Source organism: Pteropus medius, unplaced genomic scaffold, assembly GCF_902729225.1.
Source record: "Pteropus medius unplaced genomic scaffold, Ma_sr-lr_union100, whole genome shotgun sequence".
NCBI lineage: Eukaryota > Metazoa > Chordata > Mammalia > Chiroptera > Pteropodidae > Pteropus > Pteropus medius.
In genome coordinates this window covers 262,684-280,225 of record NW_024346150.1, presented here as the reverse complement: position 1 = coordinate 280,225, position 17,542 = coordinate 262,684, and the positions used below count along the sequence as shown (strand labels likewise).

Below are 17,542 nucleotides of genomic sequence, written 5' to 3'. Positions count from 1 at the left end.
AATAGCATTGGCCTTCTCAACTTCAACAGCAAAAGGTAAATACAGTGCCTTCAAAAGTCTACCAGAGGAGCACAGCATAGGGAATGCAGTCAGCATTAATGTAATGGCTAGGTAGAGAGCCAGAGGAGAGAAAGAGCAATTAGGGAGATTGTTTACAGTCTATAATTCTAAATCTAGAAACTATCAATAAAATGCAAGTGTAAAGAAATTTCCATATGTGCAAAATTTACTCATCATGTATCCTCTCTTAGGAAACTTCTGGTGTATACTCAAGCAAAGCAAGAGAGTAACCCCAAAAAAGACAACATGGAAGCTAGGAAACATGAGAAGAGTAAAAGGAAGTCCTAGGATGATAGCTGAATAGGGGGCCTAGAGAACACCAGTGCAGATTAGAGCAGGAATATAGAGGGATCTGCAGTGGGATTCTCCAGAGAGAGAACGTAGTTTTCTGTTGAGCCTCTCATAAGGAAGAGTCAGCAGAGAGGTAGTATAAATTCAGGGGCAGTTAAGCTGGTAGGGTAGTTGCTATGAATTCCTACATTGGTGAGGTCATTCATACACTCTTTCCTTCAGAAAGTACAAAATATTGCTTGAGGTACTATGTTCACTTTTGGTCATCCAGTGTAATTAAGGAGGACATCAAGACTTCCTGTTCAAGCCTAATGAAATGACTATAAATATAAACAGGAAATAAATACTTAACAGCCATGACAGAGGATGAAGAACCATCAACAGACTTGAGATGCTGATGAGTTTTTAGAAGGCAGAAAGTAGATAGATTTTACTAATGGATAAACCAGAGTAGTGAAAGCTTCAGTGGAAATACATTCTTCTTGATAGAGGGACCTATTAATGAATGAATGGATAAAGAAGAAGTGGTATATATACAATAGAATACTAGCCATAAAAAAAGAATAAAATCTTGCTATCTGCAACAACATGGATGGACTTTGAGGGTATTATTCTTCTTGGAAGAATAGCTCCAATCTACAGTCAGCAGGTATGAAGTGTGGGAATGGGATGTGAGGGTAATAATCAGGATAATTAATTTTAAAACTGTCCATAAAACAACATGGGAAACAGTTTGCCCTCTGTACCATCCTACTTATAGCACACACATAGCAATAAGAAATGTATTTACCTTCTAATCCCAAACAAGCATAGTGCTTTCTAAAGAAATTTAGTAACCTATCTACAGAGGGCTAGGGCTTCTAATATGGGTGTCATCACTTCAGTGTAAAACCCACTTTATATTAATATTGAGAGGCTCAAGTGGCCTGTTGGGGAAACAAAATTAACCAAAGGAAACAGAACCAACCAGCCAACCAAAGGAACAAACTGCTCTCTTACTCATATTTTTTTATAATACTTTTTTTCAGTTATAGTTGGCATACAATATTATATTAGTTTCAGGTGTATAACATAGTGATTAGACATTTCTATAACTTAAGAAGTGATCACTCCTATAAATCTAGTACCCATCTGACACCATCCATAGTTATTACAGTATTACTGACTATATTCCTTTGCTATACTTTACATCCCCATGGCTGTTTTGTAATTACCAATTTGTACTTTTTAATCTCTTCCTCTTTTTCACCCATCACCCCAAACCCCCTCCCATTTGGCAACCATCAAAATGCTCTCTGTACCTATGAGTTTGTTCTTGTTTTATTTGTTCATTTATTCTTTAGGTTTAACATGTAAATAAAGTCATATGGTATTTCTCTGTCTGACTTATCCCACTCAGCATAATACCCTCAAAATCCATCCATGTTGTTGCAGATAGCAAGATTTTATTCTTTTTTTATGGCTAGTATTCTGTCGTATATATGTACCACCTCTTCTTTATCCATTCATTCCTTAAAAGGCACCCAGGTTGTCTCCATATCTTGATTGTTGTAAATAATGCTGCAATGAACATATGAATTCACATGTCCCTTTGAAGTGGTGTTTTGGATCTTTCCAGATAAATACCCAGAAGTGGGATTACTGGGTCCTTCTTTGTCTCTTGTTATAGCCTTTGTTTTCAAAACTATTTTGGCTGGTATTAGTATTGCTACCCCAGCTTTTTTGTTTGTTTTCATTTTCATGAAATATTCTTTTCCATCCCTTTACTTTCAGCCTACGTGTGTCTTTTGATCCAAAGTGAGTATATTATAGCCATCATATTTAAAGGTTTTGTTTTCTTGTCTGTTCAGCCACTGATTTCTTGATTTGAGCATTTAATCCATTTATATTTAAAGTAATTCTTGATAGATATGTAGTTATTGCCATTTTATTATTTATATATTTTTTTCTCTTCTTAAAGAAGTCTCTTTAACATTTATTTCATCAGGTTTGGTGATGATGAACTGCTTTAGCTTTTCCTCTGTTCTTCAATTCTAAATGATAGCTTTGCTGGGTAGCGTAATCTTGGTTGTAGGTCCTTGCTTTTCATCACTTTGACTATTTCTGCCAGTCCCTTCTGGCCTGCAACATTTCTGTTGAGAAATCAGCTGACAGTCTTATGGGGGCTCCCTTGTAGATAACTAATTGCTTTTCTCTTGCTACTTTTAAGATTCTTTCTTTGTCTTTAACCTTTGGCATTTTAATTATTGTGGGCCTCTTTAGATTGGTCTTGTTTGGAACTCTCTGTGCTTCCTTGGCTTGTATGTCTATTTCCTTTACTAGGTTAGGGAAATTTTCCATCCTTATTTCTTCTAATAGATTTTTAGTTCCTTGCTCTTTCTCTTCTTCTTCTGGTACCCCTATGATGTAAATGTTGGTACACTTTATGTTGCCCCAGAGGCCCCGTAAACTTCCTCATTTTTTAAATATTTTTTTCTTGTTGCTGTTCTGATTAGGTGTTTTCTGCGATCTTATCTTCTAAGTCACTGATTCATAGCTCTGCTTCATCTAATCTAATTTAATTACCTGTAATGTATTCTTCATTTCAGTTATTGTATTCTTCATTTCTGACTGGTCCTTTATGTTTTAATCTCGATTTTTATGTTTTCTATATCTTTTTTAAAGTCCTGAGTTCATATACGCTTCTCCTAAGTTCATTGAGCCTCTTTATAATCAGTATTTTGAACTCTCATCTGGTAGATTGATTGCTTGTCTCCATTTTGTTTAGTTCTTTTTCTGGAGCTTTGTTCTTTTCTTTAATTTAGAACATGGTTCTTTTTCTCCCCATTATGGCTACCTCCTTGTGTTTGTTTCTATGTATTAGGTAGGGCTGCTATGTCTCCTGATCTTAGTAGAGTGGTCTTACATAGTAGGTGTCCAGTGGCATAGTCTTCCTGGTCACCTGTCTTTTACTCATAATTTTAAATGAACTAGAAGGAAATCAGGGGCGCAAGAGAGGAGGATAAAGATGAATAAAAAGAATAACCGACCCCAGAATAAAAAGATTATAATTCAGGAAAGATAAAAGAAAAGAACTTTCAAAAAAATTCTTATTATTGTTCTTAGAAGAAGCAATTGCATAAATAAAACTAGTTAGCTGAAAATAAAGGGGGGAAAGCATTCTAAGAACAACGACAAAAAAAGAATTTTGGAAAGTAAAAATTGCTGAAATTAAAAAGCCAATAAAAGGGCTGAAATATAGAGTCTAAGAACTCCCCTAGATCATAAAACAGGAAGACAAAGAGATAGAATTTATAAGATAAATACTTTTTTTTTTTTAATGGAGGGCCAAACCAGGAGCCTCCAATTCATCTACCAGGAGTATCAGAAAGAGAAAATGGAGGGACAACATTGTTAAAGAAATAATAGAAGAATATTTCCTAGAATTGAAGAAGGATATGAGTTTCAGTTTTAAAACATCTATTAAGTATCATGAAACTTTAGAGCTCCAAGGGAATAGAGAAGTTTCTCAAAGTTTTCGTAGAGATAAGAATAAGATATCAACAAAAATGACTATTGGACTGGCATCAGATGTCTCACCAACACCACTGGATCCTAGAAAATAGCAGGGTTCTATCTTCAAAGTTCTTAGTGAAATTATTTATTTATTCTAATTATTTATTTTAATAATATAAATAAATATATTTGCATTTATAAATAAATTATGATAATTTATTCTGATCATTTGATCTAGATATCTATACCCAGGCAAACTACAAATCAAGTGAGAAAGCAAACATGTTTCCATCTTAGGACTTTTACTCTTGTTGGCAATGTCTGCCCCGAGTCTTTTCATGGCTTGCTTCTTTTTCATCATTCAATGCCTCCTTTTAAGAGAAGCCTTCTCTACCACCCTATCTAAAGTAGCCACCCCTATCAAGACCTTCTTTATTCTATTGACCTGTTTTATTTTCCTCACGGTACTTAGCACTAATGAAATTGTATTTTTCCATTTCTTAACTTGTCCGTTGTCCACCTATCTCCATAGGATTATAAACTCTCTGAGAGTAAAGACATTGTCTTTTTTCACCTCTATATTCTCAGTCCCTAGAACTATGCCTGACACATAATAGGAGCTTCATTATTATTTCTTGAACTGTTTTAAAAAGTGACTATCTGAGCTACCAAATTAATGAGCTTCTAACGTAGAAATTATATCGTATTCATCTCCATATTCCTGGGAGTGCTTTTCACAAGTAGTGCTCAGGAAATATCTTTTGAATGATTATTAAATGAAGAAATTGAATTAGCTAGGTTCTTATCAGCTCAGCAGTTTTATTTATGTGACATTTTTGCCAGAACATTGTCAGTGTAGTTAGACTCTCATTTCTTGAAGCTGATGCAGATATCCTTCCTGATTTAAGCACTTTTTCCCTTTTTTGGAAATGTTTCTTAGGGGAAAACCTGGCAGACAGAGGAAGCATGTTTAGCAAAGCGGCTTTCTGATAAGCCCACAGCTAAGCTGGAGTTTGATCCCCTCTCTCTCCCCAGTGACCAGAACTCACAGTGACAATGCTTTTCTGAACCCTAGTCTATTAAGTCGGAGTGTATTTGTGGAGCAAAAACCAGAGTGCTTGAAAGTGGAATGATGCCAGGAATCCAGGATATACTTCTGGAGTAAGGCACAATGAAAAGCACAGATGTGAAAGGCCAAAGGATTAAGGAATACTTTCTTTTTACAGGCTGCCAATGAAGCCGGTGAGCCCCACTGTGACAGTGATGGCCTTAGTTCTCCATCAGTTTTGTCAAGAGTGACAAAATTGAGTATCACCTTCATCCTTTACTGGAACCACTTTTTGCTAAACGAGAAGCTATCTGCTCTTCTTGGGTCTGACTAGCTCTGGCAATAAACAGATAACCTCTGGGGTTTGTAGCAACAACCAATTTCTTGTTTCTTTCTTCCTGTAGAAAAGAAGCAAAGTGAAGCTTTAAGACTAAGTACCAATAAACTCCATCACAGTAATGAGAAACACAGAACATCTGCAAGGGCTTAGAAAGCCTCTGATGGCGGGAAAGGCTCTAGGAGTGACAAAAGAGCAGACTGTGTCCTGCCCCTGCAAGTCTCATGCTGTTGAGGAAGCCCTGGCCTCTGGAGCTTGATCTGATGATTTTCCTTTCTGGTGTCTCAGTCTGAACAGAAAGATCTGGTTCTGGGGGGACTCATACTCTAACAGTGGAGGCAGGATACATTACTGAAAATGATGAGTAATTCTCAGATGTCCAGGCAAAAGAGATGGAGCAGGAGTATTGAAAATCATCCTGTAATTTTCTCCCACACCTTTGGAGGGTTTCGAATTATTTATTTTATTAATGTATGCTAAATAAATAATGAATGAATTTATATTTACAAATTAGTAATAATTTTAATGATTTTACCTTCCCCATTCTTTCCCACTAGAGCTGATATGGTAGGGCCTAGAGGAGTGGCAGGTAGAGGAATATGGTCTCAAATTTAATATTGGCCATATACATTTAATATAGCCTAAAAGGAAGGCAAGGGCAGTAGAACCCATCCCTGAGGTTTGATCTATAACACAATAATGTCATACATGTCTTTTACATGACTAATTGAAGAGAAGGATGAAGAAGTGGAATAAGATTGAAAAGAAAGACCTTCAACTCAAAGAGATGAACTGCTCAGTATGAATCTGCCTTAGGCTAGGAATAAAAGCAGATTTTATTCTCTTTTATCTCAATCCTCCTTTGCTTTATTCTTCCCAGTAGCTCACCTAACTCTTAAATCTCAAATATTGAATGATTTCAAAGATATATGCATTTTTTAAGTGATAAAGTTATTGTGGTTATGTGTTTAAGTAAGATCCTTTAAAATATATATTAAGCTGTTTACCGATAAAATTATATAATGTGAGAAATTTGCTTAAAATAAGAAGGAAGGCAGGGAAGAGAAGGTTTGGATGAAATAAGACTGGCCATAAGTTGATAATTGTTGAAGCTGGGTGATGGATACATAGGGGTTCATTGTACTACTTATATACCTTAATATGTGTTTGAAGTTTTTCATAATCAAAAGTTTTTAAAAATCTCATTAGAGTGGTCCCAGTTAGACCTGCTCTTCCTTCCTTTCTCTTGTCTTCAAATACTTTCCTATCAGTGACTCAATGATAAGACCTCCAATCATCTAGCAGTGTGGATGGATTGTTTTCAAGTAGTCACACTTTGTGACAAAGGGCACAGGTTTAAAGACTATTGAGTAGACTTAGAGATGATTCACAATAATGTCAGACCTGTCTTCTCTAGAGTCATGAGGGCATATAATGCCGGTAGAATGTAAAATTGTACAACCACTTTGGAAAACATTAGGTAATTTCTTAAAAAGTTAAAGATAAATGTATTGTAGGACCCAGAAATTCCACTCCTAGATATTTACAAAGGAAATGAAACCATTGTTTCCATGCAAAGTCTGTACGCAAATGTTCAATGTACCTTTGTTTATAATAGTCAAAAGCTGGAAACAACCAAAATGTCCAATACAAAGTAAATTAGTAAACAAATTGTGCAATATCCATATAATAGAATACTACTCGGCAATGAAAAGAAATGAACAATTGGTAGATGTGAAAACATGGATGAATCTCAAAATAAATATGCTGAGTGAAAAAAGCCAGACAAAAGAAGAGTATATACTATATGATTCCATTTATATAAAATTCTCTTTAAAATTTTTTTCCAGCTTTATTAAGATATAATTGACATATAACATTACATAAGTTTAAGGTGTACTACATAATGATTTGATATATGTATATATTGTAAAATGATTACCATAATAAGTTATTTAACACATCAATCACCTCACAAAGTTACAATTTTTTGTGTGCTAAGAATTTTTAAGATCTATTCTCTTAGCAACTTTCAGATATATAGTGATTGTTAACTATAGTCACTGTGCTGTACATTATATCCTCAAAACTTATCTTATAATTGGAAATTTCCCCCTTTGACCACCTTCACCCATTCCCCCTCACCTACCCTTTGCCCCTGGCAACCACTATTCTGCTCTCTGTTTTTTTATGAGTTTGTATTTTTTTTTTAAATTTTTAATTAGTTTCAAGTACACAGTACATTGGTTAGACATCTATATCGTTAGTAAAGTGATCCCACCAATTGCTCCCTCCCTCTCTTGACCCTCCACCTAGCCAATGTATTAATGCTAACTGCATTCCTTATGCCGTGCTTCCCATCTCTGTGACCATCTGTCAGCTACTAATTTGTACTTCTTTAACCCTTCACCCCATTCTCCCAGCCCCCCAAACCTCCTTCCCCTCTGTCCATCACCAAATTGTCCACTATATTTATGAGTCTGTTTTTGATTAATTTGTTCTTTTTATTCTTTAAATTCCACATGTAAGTGAAATTATATAGTGTTTATCTTTCTCTGACTTAAATACCTTCTGGATTCATCACAGCAATATCTTTTTCCATTCCCTTCCTTTTCATATGTAGGGGTCTTGTTTTCTTATCCTGTTAGCCACTCCATCCTTTGGTTGGAGCATTTAATTCTTTTCCATTTAAGGTACTTATTGATAGGAATGTAGTTGTACCATTCTTTATTCCTGTTTTTGATACATATTTTTTTCTTCTTAAAGAAATCCCTCCAACATTTCTTGTAATTCTGGCTTGGTGATGATAAATTCCTTTAGTTTATTTTTGTCTGGGAAGCTCTTTATCTGTCCTTCAGTGATAGCTTTGCTGGATAAATTATTCTTGGTTGTATATCTTGGGTCTTCATTCTTTCGAATATTTTTTGCCAAGCCCTTCTGTCCTGCATAGTCTTTCTTGAGAAACAGCTGACAGTCATATGGGTGTTCCCTTATATGTAATTACTTGTTTTTCTCTTGCTGCTGTTAAATTTTTTTCTTTGTATTTAACCTTTGGCATTTTAATTATGATGTGTCTTGGTGTAGGCCTTTTTGGATTCCTAATGTTTGGAATCCTCTGAGCTTCCAGGGGTTTTATGTTCATTTCCTTCACCAGGTTAGGGAAGTTTTCCAGCATTATTTCTTCAAACAGCTGTTCAACATCTTGATATTCTTCCCTTACACCAATCAGACAAATATTTGGAGCCTTAATAATGTTCCATATCCTCCTTAAATCATCTTTATTTTCTTGGCCTCTTTTTTCTTGCCATTCTGTTTGAGTGTCCTGATGGGTTTTCCTGTCCTCTAGATAGGGCATGTGATTCTCTTCTTTATTCACTTTGTTTATTCCATTTAATATATTTCTCATCTCAGATAATGTGTTCTCCATTTCAGACTGGTTCCCTCTTATAATCTCCATTTTTATCTCTTTGTTGGAGTTCTCTACATTTCCCAAAAGTTCATTAAGCATCTTTATAACCAGTGTTTGAACTCTGCATCTGTTAGATTACTTGACTCCGTTATATCTAGATCTCTGTTCTGTTCTGTCATATGGTTTCTGCTTTTTTGCCTTCCCATTTTGGCTGCCTTTCCGTGTCTGTTTTTTGTACTAAGCAAAGCTCCTAAGTCTCCTGGTCTTATTAGTATGGATTTGTGAAGTAGATGTCCAGTGGTACAGTCTTGAGAGGGGTTCAGTTGCAGGCCAAATTTAACCCAAGCCTCTGCCCCTCCAAGGCCACCTGTCAAGATTCAGCAAGCAATCTACAGATGCTATGCTTATAGTTGCCTCAAAAGGCCACAGCAGAAACCAAGGCCAGCTGCCTCCAGTGTGAGTCTAGGTGCTACTCAGCAAGGCACATCTGACTCGCTGAGGATATACCTAGATGTGGTTTGGGTGGGGCCTGGGTTGGGGGAGGTGGGGTTTCAGGGAATCCTCTGGGTGGAGCGACCTCTATAATCCAGTTTGATGACGTCACATCTTTGGCCGTGCTGTGTCCGTGCACTGGGAGTGGGGAGGGCTCAACAGGGAACAATGGATACCACCAGCACTTCTGTACCGAACAAGTCTTGCCTTGACCCTCACACTGACAGTATCTCCCAGTAAGTCTCTCATGCCCCCTGCATGCAGCCAGTCGAGCACTGGTGCTCAGAGGGAGCAGATCTGTCACCGCAAAAATCCACTTGCAGATGCGGCCCCTTCAAGAGGCTTCTGCCACTGCTCCAGCCTCCATCTCACTCAGCCGCTCGAGACCAGGCAGCCCCGTGTCCTCACCCAGCCCTACCTTCTGCCATTGCAGAGTGCTTTCTTGGCTCCCAAGTTGTATGGCTTGTTCATCTAAATCTCAGGCAATTTTTCTTTGCTGCTGCTCCTTTTCTCTGTCACAACTTTGATTTGGTCGCCAGAGGGATGAACAGAGCCTCTATCATCTATGCCATTTTTTTTCACCTTTAGTTCTTTCTTGAATTCCTCCCCTTGTCAGAAGAGCTGGCCATCTCTGGCTGGAAACCTCAAAGGAAATCCTATGAGTTTGTATTTTTTAGATTCTACATATAAGCAAAATCATACAGTATTTGTCTTTTCTCTGTCTGGCTTATTTCACTTAGCATAATGCCCTCAAGTTCATCCATAATGTCACAAATGGCAGAATTTCCTTTTTTTTTTTAATGACTATACTATTCCATTGTATACATATATATAATACCACATTCTCTTTACTCATTCAGCTGTTGATAGACACTTAGGTTGTTTCCATGTCTTGTCTATTGTAAATAATGCTGCAGTGAACATGGGGGTGCAAATATCTCTTGAAGATAATGATTTAGTTTACTTTGGATATGTAATGGAAGTGGAATTGCTGTTTTTATGCCAGTACCATACTATTTTGATTACTAGAGCTTTGTAATATGGTTTGAAATCAGAAAGTTGTAATGCATCTAGCTCTGTTTTTCTTTGTCAGTATTGCTTTGGCTATTTCAGGTCTTTCATGGTTCCATACAGATTTTTAGATCATTTTTTAAATTAGGTAAAAAAAGCCATTGGACTCTGATAGGGATTACATTGAATCTATGGATAGCTTTGGATAGTATGGACATTTTAACAGTGTTAACTCTTCCAATCCATGAACATGGGATATCTTTCCATTTGTTTGTGTCTTCTTCAATTTCTTTCATTAATGTCTAAATCCTACCTGATCATGGTGTACGATCTTTTTAACGTGCTGTTGAATTTGGTTTGCTACTATTTTTATTGAGAAGTTTTGCATCTGTATTCATCAGAGATATTAGCTGGTAGTTTTCTTGTAGTGTACTTGTCTGGGTTTGGTACCAGGGTAATGCTGGCTTTGTAAAAGGAGTTCCAGAATATTATTCCCTTTCCCCCTGTGTTCTTTTCTAAACAGAGCTCAAATTTATCTTGCTTCCATGCCCCTCCATGCCTTTCTCTCTCAACTTAATGGTAAGAAAGTTGCAGTTATATGGAACATTAATCTTGGGTAAGAAGGTTATCACCTTTAATTTCAACTTTGCCTACAGGCAAAATTCAGTTGGAAAGAATACTGAACCTTGTAAGCTTAAGCTCTTATCTTATCTCTTCCTCTTTGGTGTCTAAAAGTAATAGGCTTTTCCAGTCCTTTGAAGACTCAGATGTATCTCTATTCCTTTTTATTTCTGCTTATAAATTGGCCAATTATTTCCCTCATTCAACTATTTTTTTTAATACCATGTCAAAGGCAGTCAATACACACTGACATTCTAATTCCTTCTAACCACTTCCGTTAGAGCTGTATCAGCTCAGTAGGCACATGGCCTGTCTTCAAGTTTTACCAAATTCTTTACTGTTAATGTGATTGCCATTTTTTCAGCCTTTTATATCAGTTTCTTACCACTCACCCACCCCCAACTGTTAAGCCAATGCCACACATTTGAGACTTTTGTTAAAGCAGCACCTCATTTCAATAATGGAGAGATTAACAGGTTGGGTTCTGGAACTGGTTCAAAACCTGTCTCTCCTAGTTAGTAGCAAAGTGACTTTAGGCAAAATACTTTTCTACTCTTAATATCAAGTTCCTTATCTATTATTAAAAGAAGAGTATTCAAAATGTTAAATTAAATAATATATGTAAAGTATTTAGCACAGTTCCTAGCACTTAGTTAGTATTTAATATATTTTAGTTACTGTCATCTCCCTTCAAAATCCCAAGGGTGGCTCCTACTGGGCTTTCTTTTCTGTCCAGTGTACTACTGCCTATATCCTGTGAACTACAGGCCCTCCTGCCCTCCAAGAGGAGAGAGAAGCTTTGTTGAGAGAGAAGGCTCAATAAGGAAGAAAAAAAACAACAACATAGAACTAAAGCAGCATATGCCTTAGAAGAAATATTAATTTAAAAAAATTTTTTTCTAGATTTTCCTCTTTTTAGGTGGTATGTGTTTTATCCTAGCAATTGGGCATGGCATTTGGGAGAACAAGAAAGGCTACTACTTCCAGAATTTTCTGCCATGGAAAGAATATGTCTCATCATCATTTGTCTCTGCCTGCTTTATATTCTGGTCCTACTTCATTATTCTCAACACCATGGTGCCTATTTCCCTCTACGTCAGGTAGGCTTCTTTGATCACTTTGTGTTACAGGTGGAGGAGCTGACTCCATACTTCCTGCTTAATTCCCAAACTAGAGTATAAACTTTTAGAAAGTGTACACTGTGTACTCTTTAACCCACTACTTTTTACAATGCCTGGTATACAAAACACTGAGAAATACCTAAAGATTGTATACATGTTTTCCATATTCAGAATACTGTGCTAGGTACTACATGGTTTATACCAAAAAATAAATAAAAAATAAAAAATAAAAAAATTATCCCTGCCCTCAAATAGCCTATAAGTGACTAAATAAAACATATGAGCACATGAAATAATTGGAAAAAATACACATAAATTTCATGAGACTAAAGCACAAGCTAGTTTATCAATGAGATAGAGTCCAAACATTCATTTGTAAATCAGTTAATCAGAACTCAGAATGTGGCAATGTGTAGATACATAGAAACAATGTGGCAAATGGTAGATAGGTGTAATTGTGACTTTAAGTTTCTAAAAATTGGAGGAGAAAAGAAGTAGGAGGATGTTTCCTTCTTCCTTTTCATGAACACCTTGGACAAAAATTTGAAATAAGTAAAATAAGTCTTTACTATGGTCTGATCTCCTTTTTCTATTTTCAGCATTCCCTCTTACATACATGAACTGCAAACACATTTTCTCATCTTTCTCTCCAGGTTTTCTAAACACTGCACTGTAGAATTCCAACCCAAAAAGTACCCTACATAACTAAATTGTCTTATTAATTTAACAGATATTTGTTGGGCACTTACTATGTGCCAAGCACTCTATTATGTGCTAGAAAAACAAATAATAAGACAACCCTTTCTCTAGATAAGCTTACAAGATAGACATGGAAACAGATACTTAAATAAATATGGTACAATATGAGAAATTATGTAATGGAAATATATACATGGGTGTAACAGGAGCCTGGAAAAGGAATGGATTAGTTCTACCTGGAGATGCTTAGGGGTTTACAGAAAATGTAATAATCAAATTGATAATTGAGAAAAGAGTAGAATTCACCAAACAGAAAATAGGAAAATATATTGCAAGCAGGAAGATGAGCATGTACAAAGCTTTGGAGGTTTTTAAAAGCTTGACCATAGAACAGTGAATAGCCTAAACTAAGGTGTTAAGTGGTAGTTTAAGATCAGATCCAGGAGAGCTATAAATGCCAGGCCAAGGAGTTTGAATTTTATTCTAAAAGTAGCAAAGATCTTTCTAAGGAAAGAAATAATGTGATTAAACGTTCGGGTTTAGAGAGATTGCTGTGGTGGCTGGTATAGTGAAGAAAGGGAGGTCACAATACATGAGGTTACAGTAGAGTCAATAACGTAGGCCTGAGCACCTCCTCCCTCACCTCAAACAAAAAATCTGTACCGTTCAATGTAACTGTCTCAGACAGGGGTTAATGATGAAGCAATCTAACACATATTAAGTATGAATGATAATAGGAGGAAGCCCCTTAAAAATCTTCAGTATTTTAAAATGAAGCTGCTTGTTAACCACGAAGAATCTATAAGGCATGTTATTTGGAAGAGGAGAAATGTGACAAAGGCAATAGGAAAAAGTCAGATAAAATGAAGAGGAGGCTATTAAGAGGAGAAACTACCCCACAGGCAAGCTAGCTCTGCCTGGAAATTTATCAGAGAGTCAGCTTCTATAAGCTGTTTCTGATTTTCACTGATCCTTCCCTTCTTCTGAAACAAAGACACTCTGAGTGTGTCAAGCTTCTCTCTCTTCCCCATTAATGGATTTACATGACAGCAGCAATAATCGTCTAATTAAGCCTAGGCAGGCTTTTATAAGTTAGCTCTTAATATTATCATGCCTTGCAATACTGCAGAAGTTCAAAATTTGTGACTTTTCTTGGATATGTTTTGGAAGGAGAAAGAGTGAAAGGGAGATATGCCTCAGCAAAGTTAATCAAGTGTATCTGGATCCAAATGGTAATGCATTGAATGATAATGGTCAAAGTCAGAATTACAGTGGGTTGGCTGGTGGGCAGAGTTCTATGATCCAAGATCGATTGTAGATTCCCAAGGAAGATACTCTGATTTTCAGATGCTAGCCCTCACCTACCACAGGACTGGCTAGGAAACCAGAATGATGTATTTGCTTGTCCTGCTCTGATCCAGGACCCTTCTTTTCTTTCTTTCTCCTTAGTGTTGAGATAATAAGATTGGGCAACAGTTGCTATATCAACTGGGATCAGAAGATGTATTATGCACCGAAAAACACACCAGCACAGGCTCGCACCACCACCCTTAATGAGGAGCTCGGCCAGGTCAAATATGTGTTCTCTGACAAAACAGGGACTCTGACTCAGAACATCATGATTTTCAACAAGTGTTCTATTAATGGGACATTATATGGTATGCACGTCTTCCTGCTTTCCTGAGTCCTGGGGAACCACTTTGCAGATTGTTTTCAAGAATGATCAAGCTCTCAATCTATATGCCTCTGAAATAGACATTTGCCTCTTATTTTCACAACCTTCCATATTCACTTAGTAAAAATCACTTTGCCCATTTAGTTCTAACCAAAAAGTATTTATTTAGCCCCTTGTAGATGTAATCCATCATGTTGGACATTGGAAATACCAAAATGTACATACTTAATTTCTGTCCTCAAGAAATTCCCAATGTCTTGGGGATGTCGGTTCATTCTCACATTAAATCAGATGGAACAACCAGCATATTACTGAAGCTACTAATCTCCTGATTCTCCCTCATACCGATAGTCTTGAGAGAAGCCATCAAAGGGTACTCAGTGTCTTCTATGCCCAATTCTTCATTTAGTTCATGCCTTAATCTTAAACTTGTTTTTATGATCGTGTTAAGTCCTCATGTGTGTGCACTAACTAGCAGAGGAAGGGGATCACATCTAAAAGGCTATAGCACATGGAATATTCTGGTGTGATAAAAAAAAAAGCTTTGAAACTAGAGAGATGTCGTAGTTACGCAACATTGTGAATGCACTAAATGCCCCTGAATTGCACATTTTAAAATGATCAATCATATGTTATGTGAATTTCACCTCAATTAAAAAATAATTTAAATGTTTAAATTAAAAAAGGGCACTCTAATATTTCTTATTACCCCTGCCAAACAAGATTTCATATGTATAAACTCTGAAAGCTTATTTTTGGATGAATCAATTTGGGTGAGGATCTTAATTCTCTGGCTTATTATAAGACCTTACCATATACTGGGTAAAGTTGAAAAGGGTCATGGGTGTTCCTGTGCCTGGCATCAGACTGTCTTCCACCCTCATTCTGTCTGTACTATCCATCAGCATAGAATCGTAAACATTCCAGCCTATTTTCACATCTCTTTTAGGTAACTTTTCTGATTGGAGGGCTTCCTAAGGTATGAAATCTCTCATAGATCCAGTGACTAACTTCCAGCCTCACCTCACTTTCACTTAAGGGAGAAGAGTTGGAACCCAAGCAGATGCCTTCTTACCATTGCTTTGGGGAAAGGAGCTTACAGGAGCACTAAGGGTTAGGTGGCCTGAAGGGATTCAAGGCAGCTTGACTGCAAGTCTAGAATGATAGAATCAGAAGAAATACGCTTTTAAAAACACTCCTGTAAATTACCATATAACCCAGTAACTCCAGACCTATGTATATACCAAAAAAAAAAGTGAAAACAGGGATTCAAACAGATAGATATATGCCAGTGTTCACTGCATCACTATTCGCAATAGCCCAAAGATTGAAACAACTTATGTGTCCATCAACAGATGAATGGATAAACAAATTGTGATATATCCATATAATGGAATATTACTTAGTCATAAAAAGTAATGAAGTTCCAACACATGCTACAACATGAATGGTCTTGAAAACAGTATGCTAAGTGAAATAAGCCAGGCACAAAAGGAATATTGTATTCTATTTATATACAATATCTAGAAAGGGCATATTCATAGGCAGAGAAAGTACATGAGAGGTTACCAGGGACTGGGAATAGGGAGGTATAGGGAGTTTTTCTTTAGGATGCTAAAAAGTTTTGGAAATATGTAACAGTGATTATTGCACAACATTATAAATGTAATTAATGCCACTGGGTTGTACACTAAAAAATGGCAAATTTTATATTATATATATTTTACCACACACAAAAAGCAATGTTAAACCCTTCTTTAAAACCCTTGTCAAGTCTCTTCTCTTTACTTACCAACAGGTGATGTCTATGACCAGAATGGAAAGAGAGTGGAAATCTCTGAGGTTAGTGATTACAGCTCCTTGTGAAATGTATGCAGGAGCCCAGTGAGGTTGTGCTGCACAGAAGCATCTTTAACACAAGATGGAACTCCCTTCACCCCTGAAATAGTAAACCTTTGATTGGCCCCTTAATATCAGAAAGCATTATATAAATGATCTATGTTTATTTGAGGGGATTTGAGATTGCGTTTGAAAATGAAAATAACTTTATTGGGTTTTTGTTTTGTTTTTTTAAATCCAGACAATCCAGAAATGTACGAAGAAGAAAGTTAAAGTCATTCAATCCCATTTAGATACCTAATGTAAAATTTGGGGGTATATCCTTTCAGATGCTTTTCTTATGTATATATACACACACATGTACATCTAGATATAGTAGGTAGATAGGTAGGTAGGTGGATGGGTAGGTAAGTAGGTAGATAGATAAGAAGAGAGAAAGGGAGGAAAGAATCATATTATACATGCTATTTTCAGCTTCCTTTTATTCACTGGACACTATATTGTGGTTCTCTTTCCCTGTCAGTAAATTTAGGTCAGCATCATCATTTTGAATGAGTATGGTATTCAGTTGTATCGATAGACCTTAATGTATTTAACCAATCCCTATTTTTATTCTATTTTCTTTTGCTATTATAAATAGCATTGCGGTAAGCACCCTGGTGCATACACTTTTGTCTCCTCTTCTGATAATTATTTCCTTAGAATAAAGTCTTAGAAGTGAAATTGATTGGTCAAAAGGTAGACACATTTTTAATGTATTTAATATTACTACATTGCCCTCCAAATAGATTGCATCAGTTTATATGCAATATATATATAAGAACTTATTTTTTCAGATAGCCTTGTCAGTACTAGGTATTGACAATGTTTTAACCTTTAGAAATTTAATTAGTGAAAAATACTTCATTTAATTTACCTTTCTTTACTAATCAGTTTGAATCATTTATTTATGTGCTTATTTTCCTTCTGCTTCCCAATCACTTTATTGCCCATTTTATACTTATTTTGTAAACTGCTTGTTTATATTCTTTGCCTTATTTTTCTTATTTGAAAGTGCTCTTTTTACAGTAAAAATAATTTCTTTTACCTCGATCATATGTTAAAATCATTTTCCCCATTTTTTTGTCTTTTGTCTGTTAATTTTTTATTTGTATAAGTTTTTAATTTATATAATTAATTGATCAGTCATTTTCCTTTATAGCTTCAGGATTTGTGACATGCTCAATAGACTTGACCTACACGATTATAAAAATGTCTATTCTTTCTATTCTACCTGTTTCATTTTTACTGTTCTCTCCATGTTGAATCTCAGCTTTTGTTTATGAATTTGATTTTTGGTATTCCTTCATAAGGCTTCCTCTGTTACCCTCAGGGTCTCCTCACCCTATGCCTTTCCTACTGAAACCAATTCGAAACCCTTAGCCAACTTGACTTATATAGCAAA

At 36.1% G+C, this 17,542-nt stretch overlaps 1 protein-coding gene across 1 annotated transcript in view; it reads left to right on the top strand.

Moving 5' to 3' along the window:
• The window catches only part of LOC120612874 (phospholipid-transporting ATPase FetA-like), a 93,592-nt gene that overhangs the window by 53,208 nt on the left and 22,842 nt on the right, over window positions 1-17,542 (top strand). The window contains exons 12-14 of the mRNA XM_039875470.1: window positions 11,668-11,864; window positions 14,034-14,242; window positions 16,058-16,101. Coding sequence (XP_039731404.1) covers window positions 11,668-11,864; window positions 14,034-14,242; window positions 16,058-16,101 — 450 coding nt within the window. The remainder of the gene's footprint in view (window positions 1-11,667; window positions 11,865-14,033; window positions 14,243-16,057; window positions 16,102-17,542) is intronic.